This window comes from Barbus barbus, assembly GCF_936440315.1.
Source record: "Barbus barbus genome assembly, chromosome: 13".
NCBI classification, from domain to species: Eukaryota; Metazoa; Chordata; class Actinopteri; order Cypriniformes; family Cyprinidae; genus Barbus; species Barbus barbus.
In genome coordinates this window covers 26,183,808-26,208,677 of record NC_136741.1, presented here as the reverse complement: position 1 = coordinate 26,208,677, position 24,870 = coordinate 26,183,808, and the positions used below count along the sequence as shown (strand labels likewise).

The 24,870-nt window shown below is 37.1% G+C and overlaps 3 protein-coding genes across 5 annotated transcripts; 2 read left to right on the top strand and 1 right to left on the bottom strand.

Moving 5' to 3' along the window:
- Positions 1-647: 647 nt before the first annotated feature.
- On the top strand, positions 648-5,234 carry LOC306879391 (uncharacterized protein). The gene is made up of 4 exons (XM_079432290.1): positions 648-1,070; positions 2,884-3,362; positions 3,492-3,639; positions 3,721-5,234. The coding sequence occupies exons 1-4, from the start codon at positions 807-809 to the stop codon at positions 4,582-4,584; spliced, it is 1,755 nt and encodes a 584-aa protein (XP_079288416.1). The 5' UTR covers positions 648-806; the 3' UTR covers positions 4,585-5,234.
- Positions 5,235-5,956: 722 nt separating this feature from the next.
- Positions 5,957-10,685, top strand: LOC306879390 (RISC-loading complex subunit tarbp2-like). Of its 2 annotated transcripts, none has more exons than XM_079432288.1 (7): positions 5,957-6,201; positions 6,905-7,216; positions 7,651-7,720; positions 8,761-8,878; positions 8,964-9,091; positions 9,167-9,368; positions 9,524-10,685. In XM_079432288.1, the coding sequence occupies exons 1-7, from the start codon at positions 6,149-6,151 to the stop codon at positions 9,679-9,681; spliced, it is 1,041 nt and encodes a 346-aa protein (XP_079288414.1). In that variant the 5' UTR covers positions 5,957-6,148; the 3' UTR covers positions 9,682-10,685. The 2 variants fall into 2 exon arrangements, with proteins under 2 accessions (XP_079288414.1, XP_079288415.1); XM_079432289.1 differs by having other exon boundaries at positions 5,979-6,201; positions 6,905-7,186; positions 9,524-10,684.
- A 12-nt stretch (positions 10,686-10,697) lies between these two features.
- Positions 10,698-23,278, bottom strand: LOC306879389 (protein TESPA1-like). Of its 2 annotated transcripts, none has more exons than XM_079432286.1 (11): positions 23,070-23,278; positions 19,146-19,299; positions 18,480-18,522; positions 17,659-17,699; positions 17,271-17,324; positions 16,514-16,553; positions 16,315-16,413; positions 15,546-15,754; positions 14,502-15,454; positions 11,853-11,937; positions 10,698-11,471 (listed from the first exon to the last, which is right to left on the bottom strand). In XM_079432286.1, exons 2-11 carry the CDS (start codon positions 19,285-19,287, stop codon positions 11,377-11,379), a joined length of 1,761 nt encoding a protein of 586 aa, XP_079288412.1. In that variant the 5' UTR covers positions 19,288-19,299; positions 23,070-23,278; the 3' UTR covers positions 10,698-11,376. The 2 variants fall into 2 exon arrangements, with proteins under 2 accessions (XP_079288412.1, XP_079288413.1); XM_079432287.1 differs by having other exon boundaries at positions 10,793-11,471; positions 16,315-16,410; positions 23,070-23,273.
- Between the last annotated feature and the right edge of the window lie 1,592 nt (positions 23,279-24,870).

Below are 24,870 nucleotides of genomic sequence, written 5' to 3'. Positions count from 1 at the left end.
TTTGAAAGTTTGAGAGTAATCAGTGTTCAGTACTACTGTAAGATTAACCCTGCCTGGTTTACATGTTTCAAAATGATTAACTGTTGAAAACATTGAAATTTCAAAAAGTAATCAAATGTAATCAGTTACATTACTTTAATAAAGTAATTGAAAAGTTACACTACTTATTACATTTTTAAGTAGGGTAACTTGTAATCTGTAACCTATTAGATTTCCAAAGTAACCTTCCTAACAGATAGATAGATAGATAGATAGATAGATAGATAGATAGATAGATAGATAGATAGATAGATAGATAGATAGATAGATAGATAGATAGATAGATATGCAATTATGATACATTTTACCATCAGTATCAGGATAACAACATACAAAGTGTACAACATAAAAAGAAAAAATAAGAATAATAAATATGAAAATATGATACATTTTACTATCAGTATAAGGATAGACAGAGTATATGTTAGAAGTATACAAAATAAAAATAAAAAAGTAATAAAAATAAATCAGGTTTTTGTATCCTCCTCAGGGTTTTATTTTTATTTTATTTTTATTTTTTGGAAAATGATGTGAAAACTCTGAAACATTAGGTAAGTTGCTGCACAGCGCCATGAAAGTAAGACCGCCTCCAGTGCACAACGCCCCCTACTCACGCTCCTCGTGCTTGAAAATTCACTTTTGATTGTTCCCCGTCGTTGTGGCCCAATACCGCGTTGAGGTCTGGTAGAGCGCAAACCAAATCACTGAGTAAATCATAGAAAGGGGGAGTGTTGCGGTATACAGTGCAGATCATCCGCGAAGCCAAGATGACCAAGCGTAAAGGAAAAATCACCAATAAACAGGACGACAGTTTGCTGCTCTTGGAGACGCCATCTGTAACACCACCGAGGGGATTTAAAGAATATGCAGTCCCTGCCATTGTTTTCTTTATTTTCGCTGTCGGGGGATCAACGGCAGTCTGGTTCTGCAGCCAGCAGCAGCAAACCATCGACAGTCTAACAGAGACAGTCAATGCAATGCAACTTAGGATAGCCAAGTTCCAACAGCAGTTGGGAATGGGTAATGCGCAGGTATTCGATTTTGAAATACTCTAGAATAATTAACAAGTTATAAAAATTGCATTTTTATTGTTACAAGTTCACTTTTAAATGAAATAATCCAGTTCATTACTTTTACGCGCAGGGAAGCACTGTGTGCGCATTGGAACATTGTGTACTAAGCACATGCTGAAAGTTGATATATTATGGTGAAAATTGAATTATTTGTAATTTGATTGTAAAAAATATATATGCATAATGCTAACGGGTCTGAATGTATGCCTCGTGCCCTTTGAATATTCCTCTCGCTGAATTGTGTCATGTTGCCCTCAGGCCATTAATAGTCTGTTCGGATGAGGATCGTGTTTCCTTTTGCCAGGCTGGCTTGTTTAAAGGACATTATGCAAATGGTATCCTAACCAACATGTAAAAGTAAAGATATAAATAAAATAAACACGTAAATGACTCGAAAGGCAGTCAGCACTGCATTAGTGATCAGAATGTAATGTATTAAAGTTACCTTTTCATTTAAAAATGTCAAACATTTTTCCTTTCACTGATGGTGGTTTGTAGTATTAAATGTTGTCATTCACATTAATAATAGTCTTGTCAACGCTACATCCAATAAAAAAGTACACCATCATGCCATTAACTTTGGGTTAAATGTCTCATTGTCAAAAATATAGCATAAATAATGTTACTGTAAAATATTAAATCCTTTAGCATAAGTAGTACTCTAAATTCATAAAATGTTATTTCAATTTGAATTAAAAGAAGTGTCACTATTTTAAACGTCAGTGGTTTTAAAGCAATTTAAACTCAATAGGCCCTTTGTGGAAAACACTCTAGGAAATCTTTCAGGTCATTTGCTGTGAGGGGTTAATTGTAACCACACGGTGTTGTTGGGTAAACATGCTTTTGCGGTTTAAATTTCATTTCAAAATCATGATGTTTTAAAATGCCATTGGTGTTGGTCTGTTCAGATTTATAATATTAAAGGGGTAGTTGACTCACAGGGGGGACGCGAGGCAGGATTAAGTACCGCTGCTTTAGAACATTGATTTTGAAACTTCCATTAGAATCGTTAGAACACAGAATCGCGATTCATATATGAATAGATTTTTTTTGTGCAACCCTAGTTTTGACAGCATGGCAACAACTCTTCCTCTTCTCTAAAGCAGTGCGTGGCAGGGTTTATCAGGGTTTGTGACATCACAAGCCTGGGAAGTAACTCGTTGTAGTCCCTACGTGCTGTTTTTGTAGGCAGTAAACTGCCAGAATTTTAAAAGGCTTTTAAAATATCTTCGTTTGCATTGAACTTGTAAGTTTGCAGATATTCTTTATGCTCAAACAGCAACATTACACACTAACTAACGTTAAAAAGTGAAATTGCAATTAATCACCCCATTCAGATTATAATCCGATTATGATAACGTTAAATTATGCATTTTAATGACATTTCTTTGTGAACTACCTAATACAATGGTCAATGCCATCATTGTTTTTATAATACTTTCCTCTTCTGAATCAACTGAATCATAGAACTCATTGCTAGTGTAACTAGCTGCCAACACCACTGAAAAGAGAGCATGTCATGAACAAATTTATACATTTGGTGTATTTTTTAAATCCTGAATCATTCACAGTGACCTTGAGTGAAATGATTAATTACTACAACAATGTAGATTTAATATATGATTGATGAATTCTCAGATGTGAATTGCAATTGTAGATGGACATAAAAGTGGTTAGGTTCAATAAAAGTCTACATTGGTGAAATGCTGCATATTGGTTAGATGAATAATTTAACTTCTTTGCAATTAAAATATTTTGTTTATATATCTAGATTGCCAATGTTGGTGTTTTTGAAGAGCGTCTACAAGCACTGGAAGAAGCCTACACACAGGCCCAAAAAAAGGCAGATGTTGCACTAGCCACTTCAGAAAAATTAAAATCTACTGATCTTCAAAACCAATTTTGGTCTCTTCAGTCTGAGATGAATGGCAAACTTTCCGAACTCCAGCAGGAATCTGTTTCCACTGCAACGTTGAATGCAGTGGTCAAGAATAAGACCGAAGAGATTGAAACACTGAAGCAGAGGCTTAATTCTATCCTTACTGCAAACCCTGAGGTATCCGTTACCATTTCTGGGCTCACAGACACTGTTTTGATCACCAAATCACGTCTTGATGAGCAGATGTCCACTATAGAGGGTCTCGCATCTGAGTTTGAGGAACAAAGAATGGAACTTTCAAGCCTGAAGGAATCCTATATCAGCAACAAGAAGGCTCTTGAAAGAAACAGACAGGAGTTGATGGACATCAAGTGAGTAACCTAAGGGACTTTGTGGGATCATAGATTAGGGGATTCTCTCTAGCATTTCTGGTCTTTAGCGCTTTGGTGTTGTTACTGACACAGGTTATTCCTAATTCATCTTTATTTGTTCTCTGCTAGGGATCTCCTGGAGATGGAACAGGCAAGAAGATCCCAAGTTCTTGAGGAGCAGCTTATGGCAGTCCGTAGTAGTCTGGAGGACCATCAAAAGAGTACTCATAGCCTTCACTCTCACCTTGCTGCCCAAATTGAGATCGTCCAGAGTCAGGTATAGTCCTAACTGTTTAATTTTTTCCATATATTATCTTGTTTTGGCATGTCGCATCCTAATGTTCTTTATGTGTTTCAGATGTTACCTGAAAGCCAGCAGTCCAGTTCAGAGGAAAATATTCCAGTAGAAGAGCAGCAAATGGAGCAAGCAGCAACTCAGGAGGAAGTTCCAATCAAGGATGAAGTTGAATCAAAGGAACAAGCCATTACCGAGGAGGAAATGGTAGAGGAGGTTTATATTGAAGAAGAGGAGCGAGTGGTACCTGAGGAGGACGAGCCAACTGAGAATGTTCAGGTTCACAGGGAAGAACCTGTTGAAAAGCAAGCCGATGAAAATAAAATTCCTGAGGAAACTGAAGTCAAAGAAAATGGTGCTGAAGAGCAAGCAGTAACTGAGGAGAATGAACAAGCTGATGAGGTTTTATTCCACCAGGATATTTTTGAGGAAGCAGTAACTCAACAGGATGAAATGCCTGAGGAGCTACAGGTATCTGACAAGGAAGTACCAGCTGAGGAGGTTCAGGTCCTCGGGGAAGAAGAATCTATTGAGAAGCAAGTAGAAACTGAGGAGGATGCGATAACTGAGGAAGTTCAGGTCAATGATGGAGATGTTATTGAAGAGCAAGCAGTAACTGAGGGGGATGAAATAACTGAGGAGATTCCATACCAAGAAGAAGAAGAAGCTGTTCTTGCTGAGGAAGACCCAACTTCCGTGGAAGAAACAGGAACTACAACAAGTGTGGCAGAGGCTGTTGAGAACTTCTCTGAAGATCAGGTAGTTGACGATATCCGTCAGAAGCAAACGTCACAGGAGCCACTAGAAGAAACCGAGAAGCAGAAAGACTTGGAAGAATTTGAAGAACACGTGCAAGACTCTGATGAAGAAGAAGAACCTGTTGAGGAAACTGACATTGAAAAAGACATTTCTACCAATGAAAGTTAAATTCCTGAGAGGATGACAGTTCAAAATAAAATACTTTTTCTGAGGACTTGAAATGATCCCCAATGAATTATGTGATACATAGTATTTCACATTTGTTGAAATGTTCCTCAGTCTTACTTTGTACACCTGAAAGTGAACTTTGAACCTAGCAGTGAGTCATTCAAATCCAACGATGAATTAGTTTTTCTAGTGATATATCTTAAAATCTTGAAGTGCTCTGTTTACACTGAAATGTAGAGAGTGTTGATATTGTTGTACTAGGTTACACATTTAAGCGTTTTTCATACAGCAGTTTGCCAGCTAACTAACCTCAGGAGTGTCACTTGAATAAAACAGCTTTTTATCTTTTTTTTTACTATTTCCCTGTCCCAGTCTCTCTCTCATCTGGTGTTGTCAGTTGAAATGGGACACGTGCTGTGTGTGGGTATATTTGCAGCTCTTAGGTCAGGGGTTTAGGAATGTGCCGCTGGTCCTGGACACTGGGAACATGTGTGTCCCATTTGTAAGTGCTTATTTGAGCTCATCAAATGCCTGAAAGACGAGATGTGTACCTTGTGCCCTTCTCAACCAGACCACAAGTTTATACTGAAAACAAGTCCCAATAGAGCTGTTCTAAGGCAAGCAATGTTGCTAATTAAATTTTATTATGTACTGCTTTTCTCGTTTCTTGTTATGACAAGAATTAACAGGAACAGAAGTGATAAAAGAGAAAAAAAACAATAAGAATCAATAATAATATGAAGGGGCAGAATACTTTAAAAGTCTGAGAAAAGAGAGAGATTTTGCCTAAACCTTTTTTTTTTTTTTGCCCATTTTAGATATTATTTATTAATATTAAGTATAATGTTGTCATGATGACAAGGAGGTTGCTTGACGAAACCTGTTTTGGATGTTTTACTTTTAAATGTGCTTATTTGTAATTCTGATTATCCTCATTGATCAACTGTGATTATCAGTATTTTTTTAAATATTATTTTAAATATGACCCGAACAAGTTTTTGACAGGAACAGAAGTGATAAAAGAGAAAAAAAACAATAAGAATCAATAATAATATGAAGGGGCAGAATACTTTAAAAGTCTGAGAAAAGAGAGAGATTTTGCCTAAACCTTTTTTTTTTTTTTGCCCATTTTAGATATTATTTATTAATATTAAGTATAATGTTGTCATGATGACAAGGAGGTTGCTTGACGAAACCTGTTTTGGATGTTTTACTTTTAAATGTGCTTATTTGTAATTCTGATTATCCTCATTGATCAACTGTGATTATCAGTATTTTTTTAAATATTATTTTAAATATGACCCGAACAAGTTTTTGACAGGCTTTTTGGCATTTGTCAGTGTCGAGACTTTTATTATGAAAGGTGGTCGCTCCTTCGGTCCGTTTCATAATTCAGTCCGGTTGTGTTGTGTGATGCGGGATGGTGTGAGAGAGAGAGGGGTGTACTGTCTCCTCGAGCCTCATTCCCGCACGGAAACCTATTAATGATATCAGGGGGGTTACAGTCTCCTCGGGGGGGCTTCTGCAGTCCAAAACAAGTCAGCTCTCTATTTGTTATTGGGGAATGAACGACGAGAAAAGCCCGGATAACGGCAAGAGAAACTCTGGGTATACCAGGTAAAAATAAACCACCGACCGGCTGTTAGCTCGTTAAATGACCACGACAAAACAGAATTGTTACAGGCATATTTATATTTTACAAATACACCTTGGTTTTGAAATGACAACACAAACAGACCCAGTGTTTTCTGCTTTCCTGCACACTTTACGAATGTCTGCATAGCTCTAACTTACTTAGAAGATTCGAACATTGCCATCAGTCGAATTTTAATCTCTAAAACCGATCTTTCGAATCACTGTCTAAACTATCAAATCATCTGAACTTACATTTGAGTTGAAGGTTTTAAGTACTGCCTAAATCGAACGTTAGAATCACTGTCCAAATGAAACATTTGAATACCTTTTGATTCGAATCGAAAGTTCGAACGGTCTAAATTGATATCCTCAGTGGTATCACTGTATAATCGAATTGAATATAATACATGAAACATTCGAATCGACGATGCCCAAAATACAGCTAAAAAAAAAAATGATACAAAATTAATTGAAAATGACTTTGGATCTTCTTAATCTCGTTGTTGAAAGCACGGTTTGATAAATGACGTTTACTTGAGCTTGTACTGTTATTATTTAACATAAGGTGGCAATATGTTTAGTCTTATTTGTTGTAAACTTGTCTTACCTGAAAAAAAAACTGTCATATTGAGTCTGGTTAGACTGCAACATCTAATCCTTCTCGCTGTGGCTTCTCTGTTCACAGTATTGAGCAAATGCTGGCTGTGAACCCCGGGAAGACGCCCATCAGTCTGCTGCAAGAATATGGAACGAGGATAGGCAAGACTCCAGTGTACGACCTGCTGAAGGCTGAGGGTCAGGCCCACCAGCCCAACTTCACCTTCCGCGTGTCTGTGGGAGACATCAACTGCACCGGCCAGGGCCCCAGCAAGAAAGCTGCCAAGCACAAAGCTGCCGAAGCTGCCCTGAAAATGCTGAAAGGAGGAATGCTGGGAGGGATCGGAGGAAATGGGATGGAGGGAGAAGGGTTTGTTGGGACTGATATGGAGGGAGAATGGTAAAGATCTGATTGTGTGGCCATTTTAAAAATACATTGCACAAAGATCCATTTTCTCAAAACTGAAGAATTAGGTTAACAGAGGTTTTTGTCTTTATATTTGTGTGTGTGAGCGCGTTTTGACACGAGGACACAAATTTGTATAATGACATGGGTATGACATAGGTATTACAAGGAGAAGGTGACTTGTGAGGACATTTCCCCATGTCCCCATGTTTCAAAAGGCTTATAAAACATACAGAATGAGTTGTTGTTTCGTTTGTGAAAGTAAAAATGCACAAAGTTTCCTGTAAGGGGTAGGTTTAGGTCTAGGGTTGGTGTAGGGCGATAGAAAATACAGTTTGTACAGTATAAAAACCATTACGCCTATGGAATGTCCCCACAATTCACAAAAACAAACCTGTGTGTGTGTTTGTTTTTCAAATGTGTTTTAGCCCTCAGTCAGAGATGAAATCATCCAGTTCAACACAACAAGCTGAGTGCAATCCAGTTGGAGCTTTGCAGGTGAGAGGCCATAGATCAAGGCCGGAGTAGATTACATAAATAGGACTACATGCACAGAAACGTGCCTCATTTCTAGGAGACATATGATGAATAAAACAGTCTAAAATAGTGCTGGCAAATGATTCATTGTGATTAAAGTTTTTGTTTACATATTAAATGTGTGTGTACTGTGTATATTTATTATGTATATATAAAGACCCCCCCCCCCCCCCCACACACACACACAGCATATATTTAGAAAATATTTTCATGTATATATTTATATTCATATAAATTATATCATAAATATATTTAATATATAAATGTAATATATTTTTCTTAAATATATATGTGTGTGTATATTTAATAAATATACACAGTACACACATATGTTAACAAAAACTTTTATTTTGGATGCGATTAATCGTTTGACAGCATTAGTCTAAAATAACAAAAAATATAAAATATGTTCGATATCCTCCTAAAAGATGTAATCAATGGCTGAAATTAAAAATATCACAGTCTATGCCCATCATACACTACATGATTTTCAGTTAAATCTTTCAACGCAGACTGGCTCGGGCTTTTCAGCAACTGCTGTTGACTCGTCCAGACTGCAAAATTATGTGCAAAAGTTGTGTAGTGTATTACAGCATTCGGACAAAGATCCTTGGCAGTCATTAAACTGCAGATGTTGTGTATGCTTTCTACTTAATAGATTACAAGCCTAAGAATAGAGCAGTCAGTTTGTGCTGCTTTATGATGTGGCATGAATGTTAAGCATGAATAATATCAACTGATATTAGCATTTTTTTAATAATGCTAAACTAACATTGGAAGCAGATAATGTTGGGGCTTCTAGTTTTAACTGTGTGTATATACAGTTTGAAATATATACACATGTATATTTTTTTAGAGATTGTTAGAGATTGCATTAGAGAATAGTTAATTTTAACCTGTCAGAAAATAAAACAGCATATATATTGGTATTTTTATTACTCAACAAATATAGATATTGCTGATGCTTATATTTATTGTGCTTAAAAATGCAATTTCCACAGGAACTAGTAGTGCAGAAAGGCTGGCGTTTACCTGAGTACACAGTCACTCAAGAATCTGGACCTGCACACCGCAAAGAGTTTACAATGACCTGCAGGGTGGAGAGATTTGTTGAGATAGGTCCAACCTTTTTTTTTTCTATTGCGATTATTTTTAAAAATGCAGTCCATTCAAAGTATTGAATGTCTTTAATCTTGTTCTTAAGGTAGTGGCACATCAAAAAAGCTTGCTAAAAGAAATGCAGCAGCAAAGATGCTCTCTCGTATCCATGATGTACCAGTGGACATGCGCAGCGGCCATGAGGCCGAAGCAGAAGATGACACCTTCAATATGGTAAGCCGTGCAGTGTTTACTAAGCTGTTAATGCAACTTTAGGGTGTTTTATGAAAATTGATATTTTTGCAACAGCAAATGGGTGGCAGACTAGAGGGAGGGAAGTCTAAAGGTCTCGGCTGCACTTGGGACTCTCTGCGGAACTCGGCCGGGGAGAAGATCCTACAGTTGCGCTGTCATCCTCTGGGCCAGCCTGATTCCAATGACTCCAATTTCTGTTCTCTCCTTCGTGAGCTCTCTGAGGAACAGTGCTTTGACGTCAGCTACCTGGACATAGGTGAGATACAAGGCTAGTCTAACAAGCCCATTAAAGTCATTTAAGTGCTTTAAAAGAACAGATATTGAGAACACTAACTACTCTGCTTAGGGGAATAAGCAAAACCAGTAGTGCTTTCTTAGAAACTAATGATTTTTTGGACTTTGTTCATTCAGAGGAGCGCAGTTTGAGTGGCCTTTACCAGTGTCTGGTGGAGTTGTCCACGCAGCCCATTACTGTCTGCCACGGATTCGCCTCTAGCCTGGATGCAGCACGTGCCAGTGCTGCCCACAATGCCCTTCAGTACCTCAAGATCATGGCAGGGGGGAAATAAACCACAGTAAGAGCTCTCCTGTAACATTTTTGTTACCCAGAGGACAATAGGAAAATCAGGTGAAGCTTACCTCTTCTGCCCCCAGTTGTGTAATCTGAGGGGCTTGTTTTTTTGATGCAGTAGGTGCACTGTAATAATAATAATAATAATTCATTACATTTATATAGCGCTGTTCTGCTTTTCTAAGCACTCAAAGCGCTCTACATTGTGAGGGGTGGTGTCTAGGCCCAAAATGGCCTGCTAGGCTCTTTTGTTTGAGTCCTCACTGCTAGCAGCTGTGAAATCAGTCAGAGAATGTACCGATTGCCTAATTTTCACCTTGAATATGACACCAAAAGCATGTGCCGTTGCTCCTCAGTGCCTCCAAACAAAGGCAGGGGACACTATTAATTTGAAACCCGAGGACAAAAGTTCACAGGTGTTCAATGTGAGTGAATTTATCTCTGCAGTTCATTTGGAAAGTCATATGTATTTCTTCATAAATAACTGAACTTTTCCTGGATAATTTGGTGTTTTAACATTCCCTCTGATTTCACCCCCTCCCCTCCCCAATTAAATTATGGTATAGATAATTTGCTCTGTGACCTGAATGAATTGTTGAACCTAGAACAGCATGACTTTTTAAACTGTAAATATTTCACTTTTTTACATTTTATTTTCATTATATTTTAGTAATAGTTATTTGTTAACATTTAGTTTGCTTCATAGAACATATTTGTAAAATAAAGTCTTTTTTCTCAGCCATTGAAATTGATAATATCATTTTTAACATGGGCCTGACAGTTTGTGGTAAATATCTACCTCTGTGTAAGTGTTTCTGCCTCACAAGCTTCATCATTACATTTGGACTGGCAAAGACTGAAATGTTCATATTCAATATAATAGTATACGACCAACAACAGTAGTATGTGACTGTGTGACTACTGATGCAATTTGTACCAAATTTGTGAATCTGTAATCTATTGAATATTTTATCTTGAACAATAAACTTGAAATTGACATTATCTTCTGCTTTTGGCATTTAGTAATTTTTTATTTAGCAAATTCTATTCATCCTGTTTGCATGTATTGCAAAGATGTGGTCCTGTTGTATTTACTTAACCTTCCTCAAGAGGGCAACAGAGTTAGATTTTAATGTCAGTAGTTGATCTGAAGAAGAATGTTTATAATACAGCATGCATTTGCATTGTGGCATACATTGCTTTCTAACAAAGGCTGAAACAGAGCTTGCTTTGCGTTCACATACTTGGTTTCAATGGACATTTCTTTATTCAAATCAAACTTTTGCGTTTGAGTCAACTCTGCATTATCAGACAAGTTCCTAAACCAGTCTACCAAAACTAAATAGTTCAAATAAATTATTTATTACCATTGTGGAATGACAAATAAAGGCAATATGTACAGCATTTTTATCCAACCGAACAAGAAGCCCAAAAAGTGCACAAAATGAGAAAACTAGATTGTTATGCATAATTCTAGGATGCTGGTTTTCACATTTAGAGTAATAAGAAAGCGGAAATCATACATGTGCCCGGTCTTATTGTGCATGACTTTTCTGTGCAAGCTATTCCAAAGGTAAAGTCATTCCTGATTGCACAGATCCACTTAGAAAGATGGGTTTGCAAACACCATTTCAAGTTGACTTGAAGGATATAAGTAGACACATTTTGTGCTTCATTAGCCTGAGATTTGATGTTATGTTTTCTCTGGGGTTAAGAGGGAATGGTGCACATCCTCATCAGCATATCCACTGCTGTCTGACTGAAAACTGTCCACTCGCAGTGGCGACGCTGGGAAAGATAAACAATGCGTAAAAAAGATGATTTGAGATAGTCAAAGTACACAATTCACTTTCAACTGTTCCTGTGAACCAAAAAAAAAAAAACGATAGTGTGCAGATTTTCTTGTGACTTCCTGTAAGGTTATTTCCCTGAAATGTGATAAGGCAGACAAGATCAGCCGGACCTAATTTACCGCGTACGATGTGTTTTTAACAAGTCAGCAAAACACCTCCTTTTATCACCACATAAACACATGCTGCTTTCTGTGAACTTGTAAAGCTGATTTTGCTAATTATCAGCTGAATTTATTTTACTAAACTGATCTCAAATTAGTGATTAAAATTTGCTTCACAAGTTCTAATCATGATGAGAACTACTCGTGTTACTTACATTTGAGGTGATGCGTCGAAACAGACAATGTGACTGTGGAGCAGAATTCTGATGAAGTGGCTTCCTCTTCCTCTGCACTGTGAACCTGAATTGAAACTATACTTCATGATCATGTCACAAAACAATGTATAGAAAACATAGGTTTGTATATATAAAGACACACACACAGCATATATTTAGAAAATATTTACGTGTATTTTCATCTATATATTTACATTCATATAAATTATATCAAGATATATATTAATGATTTTTATATTAATGTAAGATTCTTACATTACCAGAGTGCTGTTTTCTTTTACAAAACATGCTGCCTCAGTGCTAGTTTCATATGCATTTACTAATCTGTTCTTTGTGGGTTTTAGCATGTTGCTTACTGGCAAAGTCAAAGTTTCTATGATACTGCTGTAATTCAGTGATTAGGGGAAAATTGTAAGTTTGAGGCATCATTCATGTCAGAAACAAAAATGGTTGAGATACAGTACATGCCACTCAGTGGAATGCTTAAAGGGACAGTTCACCTCTAGGGCTGTATGAGGTTCCATTTGTGCCAAAAATGAACCAACTGCTTTGTACTACACATGTCCTTGTCTACAGTCATTGCCTACTTGTTCAGATAAATTAGTATATGTCCTCTGTTTATGTTGTATTGCTCTGTTGTCTTTACTGATATTCTGTTCTATTGTCCTTATCGTTGTCTTTACTCATGTTCCTTACTGCGAGCGCAGTGAAGATAGTTTAGGTTCTGTATTAGCTGCATATTTGCCTAGGCTGCTTAAGGGACCATCTGCAAATTCCACTCACAGTGTGAAACATAAAATCCAATTGTTCATTCAAGTGAAATTTTTTACAAAGGTTATAGAAAATGGCTAGTGGGCAGACTGACTATATATGCTTTACTAACTATATGTGCTTTTGCCAAACATCTCACTTTATACACGTACAGTACTTGTTTTAGGGAAAAAGCAGTAATTCACCTAGATCAGGGGTGTCAAACTCAGTTCCTGGAGGGCCAGAGCTCTGCAGAATTTAGATGCAACCCTAATTAAACACACCTGATCCAACTAATCAAGTCCTTCAGGCTTATTTGAAAACTACATGCTTTGTGTGTTAGAGCAGGGTTGGAACAAAACTCTGCAGGGCTGTGGCCCTCCAGGAACTGAGTTTGACACCCCTGACCTAGATGATATTTTCAAATTCCAGTTGCTATAGTAGGCTATATTCCTAGTGATATTTTGCCAATACCTCCTTTCATAAATGTACAGTACAGTATACATTTTTAGAAAACATCCATTTATACAAGTACAGCACTATTATTATAAGAAAGAAAAAAAATACTTGGGAAAAAAAGGGTTCCAAAGGTTGTAGCACATTACTAGTGAAAAGACTGACTATCTATCTATCTATCTATCTATCTATCTAGATATCTATCTATACTGACCCGTGTGTGTATAGCCATAAATATAGCTATAGATGCTGGAATGGCGTTAAAAAGAAAATAAACTAACGTGCAGTGGGCTATTATGTTAATAAAAAATTGTATTATTCATATATGAAATTACATAGCTATAGTAAGTCAGACTGGTCACTAGAAATGTAATACAACCATTGGAACATGCGTGCGCTGGGACAGCAAAACCTTGTGCTCGCACGGCAGTACCAGCGAGTCTCAGAAACTAACTGCAACCTTTGGAACATGAAAAAAATGGTGAATTACAGTACTTCTTTTTCTAAATTAATATTGTTCTGTACACATATGAAGGGATGTATTGTAATTATTTCCTAGAGTACTGTATGTGTATAAAGAGAGAGATTTGGCAAAAGCACATATAGTCAGTCTTCCCACTAGTCTTCGCGTTTACTATAACCTCATTTATGTTTTTGCACTGTGAGTGGAATTTACAGATGGTCCCTTAAGCAGCCTAGGCAAATATGCAGCGAATATCAAACCTAAAACTAACTTTACCGCGCTCAGGAAGCGCAACAGTAAGGGCAACAGAACAGAACACGAGTAAAGACAGCAGTATGGACAACAGAGCAATATTGCATGAACAGAGAACATATACATCAGCATATACTAATATATCTGATCAAGTTGGCAATGACTATAGACAAGGACAAATGTGTAGTACAAAGCACAAAGCAGTCAGTTCATTTTTGGCTCAAATGTGAAACTTCCATCATCATTTTCTCACCCTCATGTCAACCTGTATGACTTTTTTTTCCAGAACACATAAGATAATTTTAAGAATGATTTAAATGTTGTTGTTTTTACATACAATGAAGCCCAGTGGGGACCCACTTTCATATTTTTCAGTTTGTCAGACATTTTTCAAAATATCTTCTGATAGCTCTGGAACTATATGAAGGTGAGTAAATGATAAAAAAATCAAATTTTGGGTCAACTGTCCCTTTAAGGTTTGGGGCTTACCCAATCCCTAACCCAAATGATGAGCAACTGTATTTGTGTAAAAAGTAATAGCACGAAAGCTTGCGGTATTATAAATGATAAAGAGGAAGTTTGGAGGTGGATTCAGCAATAAAGACTAAGAGTATAAATAATACTCTGTTAATGATGTCTAATGGGAGAATCTGTGTGGGCAACTGCTCTTGACATGAAATGCATTAAAATGATAAGAGATAGCATACCTCTTCCAGCTCGAAGGAGTTGCCTTGTTTGCTCAGGTTTAGTGGTTTTATCGGGCTTAGAAACCTCTTGATGTTGGATGAACTCTGCTCCTGTGCGTCTCTGCTGGAGAGGGTGGTATCGTCCTCCCATCCAGTGATTGTGATCTGACATAACTGATCTGACTTGGGTAAATTCTTTGCATTAGATTGTCTTACAGAAGGTTTATTAGTTGTCTGGTGTGCAAATGGTGAGTTTTTGATATCCATACTATTTGTGTGTATGCAGAGATAAGGTGCCTGATTCACATATTCAACAACCTGAGGGCATATGATATCATGGGCAATGATAGGAACAGGTTCCACGGTAACGCTGGAGCTATTTGAGAGTACAGGACGCAGGGTACAACCTTTGGACTTCACGTCCATGTCCATATTTGGCTCTAGGCAAGGTGTACACTCTGCTAATGCATGCCTGAGGTTGTGTACATTTTCATTTGTCGTCTCGGATAGTGACTGACAAGGTATATGCTCCAAGGAATCAGTCCTTTCAGTGTTTTCCCCATAAATCTCCTCCTCAAGTTCTTTCTTGCTCTCTATAAACCAGTCCAAATCTTGTTCCAAATCATCTACTTCCATTTGAAGACATAACTCTTCATTGTCATTTTCTGCACTTTTCTCAACTACACCTGACAGACTGCATTTACGCTTACGAGGTGAATTGCTTGGAGATGTGGAGTCCGAGCCACGGGATCCCGTGTATAAACACATTTTGGAGATAGTGTCTTTTAGTCTTTCAACAGGGGAGCGCGGTTCAGTGCGGACACTTGTTCGAGACATGGTCCTCTCCACAATTGGGGAGGTGAAGGTTAACTGGGGTGGCGCAAGCTTCTGAAGAGGCGTTCGGGACACATGGGAGTACAGCGAATAGAAGGCATTGGCCATTGCCGTTAATGCCTCTACTTGTCGGAAACGACCTGTGCAAAAAACAGAGATGAAGGTGAGAGAATGTGACAATATTTCAACAGTTGTAGTACCAGCAACATTCTGAAACTCTGGATTCCTTACTTGCTAATGAAAGACAGGGGTCTTCCTGGCGTATTCTGGAGAGCTGGGACTCAAGAAAGAGGCGGAAGTTGATGCCTCTGAGCTGGGATGGGAAATTGAAGAAGCGAACTGGGATACGGGCAGTGACCTGCGGTTCCTCGCAACCGAAACCCAGCTGGAAAAGGGTCTCTTCTGCATCTTCAGCACGCATTTGGAGGACCTCAGACACACTGGGGGATTTTTGAGATGTTATGAAGAGCGAAAGATAATTAAGAAACCAAACAAAAGTATAGAGTGAACTCAGGTAGACGTGGACGGAAACTACACCCATGGAATTCCAGCAACTGTCATCCACAAAGACCTTAGTTCTTCATACCTTTCATGTTTATTTGTTGAAATTTTTTGCCGACATGGGTGTAGTATGTCAGTACATGTGAAAAAAAAAAAAACTGAGCAGTTTGGGTGTTGGCTTATGGGCCACATATTCCACATACAGGTGATTTATATTACAGGGTCTTATTGTCATGCAGGTCGCATAAATTTACTACTTTATAATGCATCACTCTACATTTGCAACCAGCCAACCACCTTTCTTAGCTCTGCCAAAACCATTTACAGTTTGACTTCAGAAGCACAAATCCATCTTGAGCATGAAAGCAAAATACATAATGCAGGAATGCAGTGTTTTGGCTATTTCCTGCCAGGCACTAAGTGGGGAACCTTCATCCAGCAGGCCAGTTAAATGTAGTGCTATTTGGTCCAGTGTATTCTGCCTAACCCATGCTCTTACCTGGAAGCAGTCCTGTTGGTAGTGGTTGAGAAGGCACTGGATGCAACGCTCTGGCCCATGCTGAATAATGGCAGGTTGAGCTTCTGTTGAGGTGTGCTACTGATATACAAATACAATAAAAGGAGGGATTATGGTAGGGTTAGGGTTAGAAGGATAAATGAGTAACTCAATGGTACAACAAAATCAACCTATTTCTTACCTCAACTGTGGTGCACCTGAAGCAGAATATAATGCAGTAGCTGTGAAATAAAGAATTCTATTAAAATATATTAAAATAGAAATTAGTTATTTGAAATTGTAATAAATGCTGGCTTAGTGAGCATATCTTATCAAAATCTTATAGACCCCAAACTTTTGAATAGTACTCTACCTTGCAATAAACACTAATTTTAACAAAAATAATAAATAAATACATACATACATAAAAATAAATATCTTATTTACCTTACTGTCTTAAAACACCATTTATTTATTATTTGCTGAATCTGGCCTTATTACTTGCTTAATACGTGTATCTGTGAGTCTAACATTGTGCATGTGTGTTTCCGGATGCAAGAGTGGCTCAATATGATATGCAGTGCTAAAGATGATATGCATGGGGAGTGTGAGGGGAGGTTCGCTCTCAAACATCCTTACTGACAAGCATGAGGATGTCACTCAAGAAAGAGGTCTGTCATCATAATTATTCAAAATTCATTACAGCAGCACAAGGGTCTAGCACAAAATAGGCTTTAATTAGCAGTTATCCAATATGTTGTGAAGACAATATAACACCTGGGGGTTGCAATCAAAATAAAGTCTATGTGAAACTATTAGTCATTAAGCAGACACTTTTAAACTCTACAAAAGAGAACTGTTTGTTGAAGGTGATATGCATGTTCTTAAACTATTTCAAAACAGCTGTCACCACTTCATTATTGCTTAGTTACAGTTACAATTGTGTTGCTTCTACTCACCTTCTGCACCCAGACTCAGATCATCCTCAAAGCTGGTACCTGTCCTCAAAGAGCCTGTAGATTTACATTTTACAGTTTTATCAGGATGTAGACATACAGCAAAGGTCCATTGGATATTCTAGTCATTAAACACTCACTGTAAAGCCTGCACAGAGGCTTAACAAGGTCTCCAAAATGAGAGTTTTGCACAGTTCTTATTCATTCATGTTATTCATATATATATATATAGCCCAAATAATTCCATATGTAGGCCTTCACATTTGCATATGTAAAAAGGACATATTTTGTAATTATACTCTTGGTTGTTATGCTTCAACTCAAAATCTTCTTTTTCAAAGAAAACTTGAACTTAATCGTAATCCAAAAACTTGTTTTGCCCTCAACCTACCTATTGTTAGGTGAGTGCTTTTGGCAGAACTGGCTTCATTCCTACAGAGAAGATGAAGAAAAGGAAAAAGAAAAAACAAATGAAAATTCACTTTTGTCAAGTGTGAATCAGCAAAGGTCTGTGGGCGGGATGCGGGCATGCAGTAAAACACTGCAATAAAAATAGGAACACACATGCACACAGCACATCTTTCAATTCTTTTGGCAGTATGTACTGGTAGCCCTTATTAAATAAATGTCAGAAAGATATCTTGCAGCTTGTCAAAGAAGGTCTTAAGAAGCCAGAATATTGCACGCTTTACAAGCACTGTTGATTCTGTTCGGTCTGGCATCTGACTACCACTACGATAAGATATGTCATTTACAGGCTTTGCAGAATATATTTCCAAAAAATAATTCCATATTTGATTTTCAAAAGTTATTTGAAAGGTTCTGTAAAATGTGTAGATCTTAATTCTTCGAAACCTGTCTGAAAACCCTTTCTTTATGACTTCTCTATAGCACTTGCAACGCCTGCACGGTAAGAAACAAAAATAATGTCAAGAATTGTCTGCTATTTCCTGATCCAGAAAAGGAAATTTTGAAAACAGAATCTTCCTCAGAAAAATCTATAAATAGAGCAAAACAACGTAGCTCAAACGTGTGAAGGTACTTTGTGAAAACATGATCCTTGACCCTCAGAGATTGATGTATTTTTAACCTGCATGACCTTCAACAAATAAACCCAAAAACATTAGTGGTTTTCCACTCACTTGCTGTTATTGTATTACAACTGACACACAATGCCTGTCTTTTATAGAAAGCATTCACACAAACACTCACCCACAACCTTGAAGCCAGGTTTCAATTTTTCCAGCAGAGCATCCTGTGGAAACAAAATAAAGACGCACATTGTGATCTTAGACTGTCTATTTGAGAATGGGTGTGTGTGAGTGATAGAGAAAAAAAGAGAGAGAGGTATAAATGAGCTTACTGTTTTGGAAATAGAGTTTATCTAGTGGTAACCGTGCACTGTTTGCGGTCTGTCATTTATCTCTGACAGCAGCAGTTATAATAAAGTGAGTTAAATTTAAAAGTGACCTGATTAAGCTGTAATACACTTTTTTTTCCTTTTATTCCAAACTATTGTCCAACATATTTTTTTTATCTTGGTTGTGTTTTGCTTAAAACAAAATGACAAAATAAAGCATACAGTGCTCCCAAAAAGTATTTGGGTTATAAAAATGCACAAATCTTATTCTGTTATATAAAATAGTATTAAACCAGGTGGGGTTTTATTTAAACAAAGATTACACCAGTGCACCTTCCAAGCTAAATATTTCCCAAATAACAAAACAATTTAACTAAAGCATTTAAAAGTGAACTGGTTGCATTATGTACTGTAGCTTCCTTCCTTCTATTCCTTCAGAGGAAATGAGATATGCAGCTTCTTTCCATATTATCAACCTATTGACACAGCTGAAAGTTAAACATTAACCTGATGCTCACCATCCACAAAGACATCATCTTGAAGAGAGAAATGAGACTGGTGATCTGCTGTTGGGCTGCGGTGTTCTGCATCTTTTACGGTAAACTTGCGGTGGCTGCTTGCCCACGCTTGTCGCCTCTCGGTCTTAGAAGGACTCTCCATCTCTGTGGCCACCTAGCACAAGAAAAACGCTTTGCAGGATTATTTAACCTAAACTGGAGACTGCTGACAAACAGTATTTCATAAAAAGCAAAGTATACTGTATGACAGCATGACAGACTACAAAATTAAAACAAAACAAATAATAAAATCCCTCTCAAATGTAAATTCTGGTAAATGTAGGCCTCTATATTGTCAAGATTTTGTGCCGATTTTGTTATACTGTATATCAAAATAATTCTTTATAGAAACTCATGATGTTAATGATTATAATAACTTAATGCCTAATGAGTTAGATCCTTCTGATTCATACCAGTACTGCCATTTAAAATGCATAATGCAATATGTGGCATTTTACTTTCATAGCTACCTCAGAGCTGTTTTTGTACAGAAACTAACAACTTCTATAGTCACATCAGGAGGGTTGTGGTCATGTGTTATAGTATGTTCAATCCTCTGTGGGTGATTTCTAATGTTTAAGTGGTCAGTGTTCAAAACGTAAACTGACTTGCAGAGAGGAAATTTTCAGGGAGCTACTGAAGTTTCTTGCTATTTTTTATTGACCTTCTGTGTCAATGTGATGCATTTGAGATATGTAAAACTATAATCTAGCACAGAGATCCTCAAATCTGGCCCACGAGATCAACTTTCCTGCAGAGTTTAGCTGTAACCCTAATCAAACACACCTGAGCATGCTAATCAGTGTCTTCAAGATCATCAGAAAATCACATGTAGGTGAGTTTGAGCAGGGTTGGAGCTAAACTCTGCAGCAGATTGGCCCTCCAGGGAAAGATTTGAGGAACCCTGATCTAGCGTCAGCGTTAGTTCTGGCAGGTCACGTAAGTCAAGCTTGCATTAGCTGACTCTCAGCTGATCCACGACTACCTATAGGGATGCGACACCTATTACTGCACTCATATATAAGGTCCTTCAGTATTATCATCAGGGGCACGTTCAGGCTCACACCGATGTCCGTTTTGCTCCGGTTTCCAGGTTGAACGACATGTTTCCTGGAAACGGTGTGCAACGGTGAGCAACAGGTTTGAGATAAGTTTTCTCTTGTTTGGTGGGTGTGTCAGAAAGGTCAGCCCAAGCAACGTGTATATAAACCACACGGTATTAAAGAGACAGATCGCACAATGGGTCCAAGTGAAGTCATTTAATATGTGTCCGCTGCAGCTCGGTATACACAACAATTGAAGATATTAGAAGACATGTTTGTCGTAAGAGTTTTATAGTAACATCGCATATCAACATGATGATGATGAATTTGTAAGTAAATTCACATCTAAATAAATTCACAAGAGCAAGTATATTGTTTGCACGTTTATTGACATTAAAGGCAAAATAACTGAAATAATAAGAGCACAATTACAGATCTAGAACTTCTTTAAGTCTGTCTAAATATCATGTAGTAATTGCAATATCTTCTGGTCCATTTCCTTTCCTCAGGAAGGTGTGCTAGACACTAATTAATGTAACATAAAAATATTATACATATTTATATATTTTGCTATTGTATTGTGGAGTGACACTTTCATAAACTTTTCTATGTTCCTCTGATTATATTATGGTAAATATTACAATATCATAGCACAACAACAGTGATCAGCAATAATGATAAGCCTAATACTCACAATAAAAATAATAAGGTCATATAGACCATAACACAGTCTCGGAGGTAAGAAGTGGATTATCCTTCACCTGAAATTTCTTTTCATCCTGAAATGCGAGGCAAATGTTGGATCACAATAATTAGGAACCAGTTTCCACAAATCCCTTCACTCTACTGGGATGTTCTCATTTATTCTGGACGGCAGTGACTGTAACATCGAGCGTATTTTGCACTATTAAAAATCTATTAATACCGATTTCATCAGGCTCTGAAAATTATTCAAAAAGAACACACAGAGTGGCCTTCTCAGCCGCCATAGCTGCAACATTTGCGTCATCAGAACAAGGTGTTCAATGAACCACCGTTTCCGTTTAATACACGTTTTGCACCGTTTTTTCGGGGCTGAACGTGGTCCAGCTCTGCGTTGCTCAATAGCTAATTACCCACCTCCATCCCTGACTCCTCCTCTTGTCAGTCAGGATTCAGCCTTCTGATTATCCTTGAATCAGACTCAATTCTAAAATGTTACTTTAAATTATTGAACTTTAATGATATCTGCAATACATTTGTTGCTTCTGTTCTGTTTACCCTGGGGGGTTAATTGCTGCTCTCCCTGCTCTTATCCATGCTAGGCTGCATGAATGCCCAGGAAGTTCTTGTCCAGAACAGAACCATACCGACCAATCCAAACTGTATGCTAATTGTCAGTCATCTTTGACAATAGTGGTCCTGACATTAAATGATAGTAGCACCATTTATGTTTGGCCAATGCTTCTAATGAAAATCCTGAGTAATAGTCCTCAAACGTTGTTGCTATGTTAACCTTCTCAGATGAGCGACATGAAAATAAGCTACTTGTCAACTGTCAGAAATAATTTTAAACAAAACTCATTTTTGTCCTATATAAAACACATAGGCCTACAATTAGCCCATACCAGCGTTTCCAAATGTATGTATTACTTTTGACCTATATCGTTTATCACATTGATTTAAACAGGATAATATTGTACCATAATGATGTAAAAATTCAAAGAGTGAGAAAATATATTCCTTTCAGTGTAATAAAACAACACGAAGTGCATTAAACATTATATTCCATCAAGGTTTCCCAAACTGGGTTTCGTAAAGGAATTGCGGGTGGTTTATGAGTTTAATGAAAGGCTAACAAGTAATTAAATTATAATATCAAATTAAAATAAATCATACACTTACTAAAAAATATGAAATATTTTGTTTACCTGCACACCATATGACCATTAACCAATGTTAGAAAACCGTGAGCATGCAAATGTGATAATTATTAAAATATTTATTTTAAAATCTCAAGGGTACTTAAAAGATAAAAAAAGAGGAATTAGAGAGAATCAATAAACGATGAATAATTTATTTATATTGTGTGAATATGTAGGATGTATTCCATGCATAAAAAATAATTTTTGGAATCAAATTAAATTATCCAGATTACATGTAATCAGTTACTATCCTGGACTGGGATTGGGAACCGTTGTTGACCTATGCTGAGTAATAATGAGTGTTCTGACAATGGCACCTGATGGTTATCCTAACTAAACCTGTTTGTCTGTATTGCGGTTAACGGTTACCCAGCGTTTTTTAACGGAAAGTGAAAAAAAGTTAAACGTGACCAGCATAATAGACTACAAACATTTAACTGAAAACAAATATGTAATATGAATATGTGCGCATGTAACAGTCTAAAATTGCTCGCGCGCTGTGTTGCACCGGTTCCTTCTACAGTGTAACGGATTACTGTTCACAAATTGAGCATGCGCCCCCTAGATAACTTTTGTAGCCTACTGATCAAAATGTTTAAAAGCTCGTTGAAATGCATCTGTATGTAAAAAGTATCCAATTACTTTTTAAACCCATCCAGCCTTTTCTTTTTTGACTTCTTGAGCCTAAATTAAAGCGTTGTCACCCTGCTGCCATCCATCCATCCATTACCCTCAGTACAAAGACAGATTGCATTATCAAGGAAATCACCACACGTTCAATAACACCACGTGCCATATCACTTTCATTTATAAAAGATGTTGCGTATTATAGGCTACACATAGTCGAAAGTGCCTTTCAAAAAGCAATACTCATGTTTAAAATGATTAAACAATCTTAATGATGGAGGTTTCCATTGCGCATTACGCTACATGCCTACCTTTAATAGTGCCTCGATCAGTCCACTCTCATAGCAACGGCATAATTCACCTCTCTACTGTCCTGCATCCCGCGCACACTTCCATCTTAAAGGATGTCCATCGCATGACTAAAAATAACACACGAGAGATTCAAAATCATGATCGATTGTTGAAGCTGCCCGCCAACGCAAACTTTGGTGCTTCAGTCATGACGCGCTGTAACTGGCGGAAGCGGTAGGAGGAAGATGTTGCTGTGAAGAACAGAACGAGAACTATGTTGTGACACACACTTTTGTAGGAAATACTGTTACACACCGTTTACACAGCAAGTTTTGGTGGTTGAAGCATGACAGACATGTGCAAGACATTGTGAGGCATAAATGTGTCTAAACATTTATTTAAAAAGTTATTTGTTTTGTTTTAAAATCTAATAATCTATTAGTTTACTATTTTAACTCTTTTAGGCTGTGGATTTGTGAATTGTATGTGTGACATTGGCTTGCTTTACTGTAAAAGAAGTGTTCAATTTGAAGTTATCAGTGAACTGAAGCAGATGTCTCACAACAACCCTCGCTTTACCCATGAACCCAGTCAAATCTTGTCACTCTGTTACACTTCTTAGAACCAAATTTGTAATTTAGAGTCAGAAACATGCCAGAATTTGACAGCTGTGAACCAATGAAGCATCAATTTTGTGTGGTAAAGACAGGCCTGACTTGCTCTCTTTCACTGTGAGTCTCTGCAATATGAAAATATATAATCTTGTGTGTTTTTAAAACTTTGAGGGGGCAACTTTGATATTTCAAAAGAGTGGAGTGGGTAGTGGAAAAGGACGGAATTGGAGGATGAGGTGAAGAGCGGAGGAGGGAAAAGAGATGAAGGAAGAGAAATAGCAGAGATGTAGGAAGAGGGGTGAAAAAGAGTCGTAGGCATTGAAAGAGCAAGAGGAGAGGTGAGCAGAAAGGAAGGATGGAAGACAAGTATGGGGAGGGAGCAATGCTGAAGAGGCTCAAATGAGATAAGAGCTGCTCTAATAGATCATGTTATGAAACAAGGTCTGATTATGAAAGAAGCTGAATAGAGAGTTCAACCTTATGAGCAGATTTAAAGGGAAAGTTTATCCAAAAAATGAAAAATTCTGTCATTAATTACTCACCCTCATGTTATTCCAAACCCATAAGACCTTTGTTCATCTTCGGAACACAAAAAAGAGATGTCAATGTCAATATATCACAGTCAAGAAAAGTGTTTGATAGTACTTATAAGACTGTAGTCCACTGATTTTTGTAAATTATAAATACTTTTCAAAAGTTTGGAGCCAGTCATTTTGTTTTTATTAAATTAAATTATAAATTATTTTTAATTTCATTATAAATAAATGTAATTATTTTTTATTTGACAAGGATGCACTGAAGTTATTAAAAATTGACAATAAAGAACTGTATAATGCTACAAAAGAGTTCTGTTTTAAATAAATGCTGTTCTTTTGATCTATCTATTCAGCAAAGAATCATTTAAAAAAACATGGTTTCCACAAAAATATTAAGAACCACAAGTGAATTTTTTTTCTTCAGAAAATTGTATAATAAATAAAAATAAATCAAATAAAAAATGTAAGACCATGTTGGCACTCTTTTGCTGTAAAGTTGTAATGAAACACTAGGTGTCAGTGTGTATCCATTTGTATCAACTTGGTTTTTAGGGTTTTTTTTTTTTTTTTTGAGATTGGAGATCATATATACCGTGACAGATTTATCATTTGGCTGAAGAGGCTAATATCTGTCAAATAATTTAAAATATTGCTTAATCTGATTTTCGCCG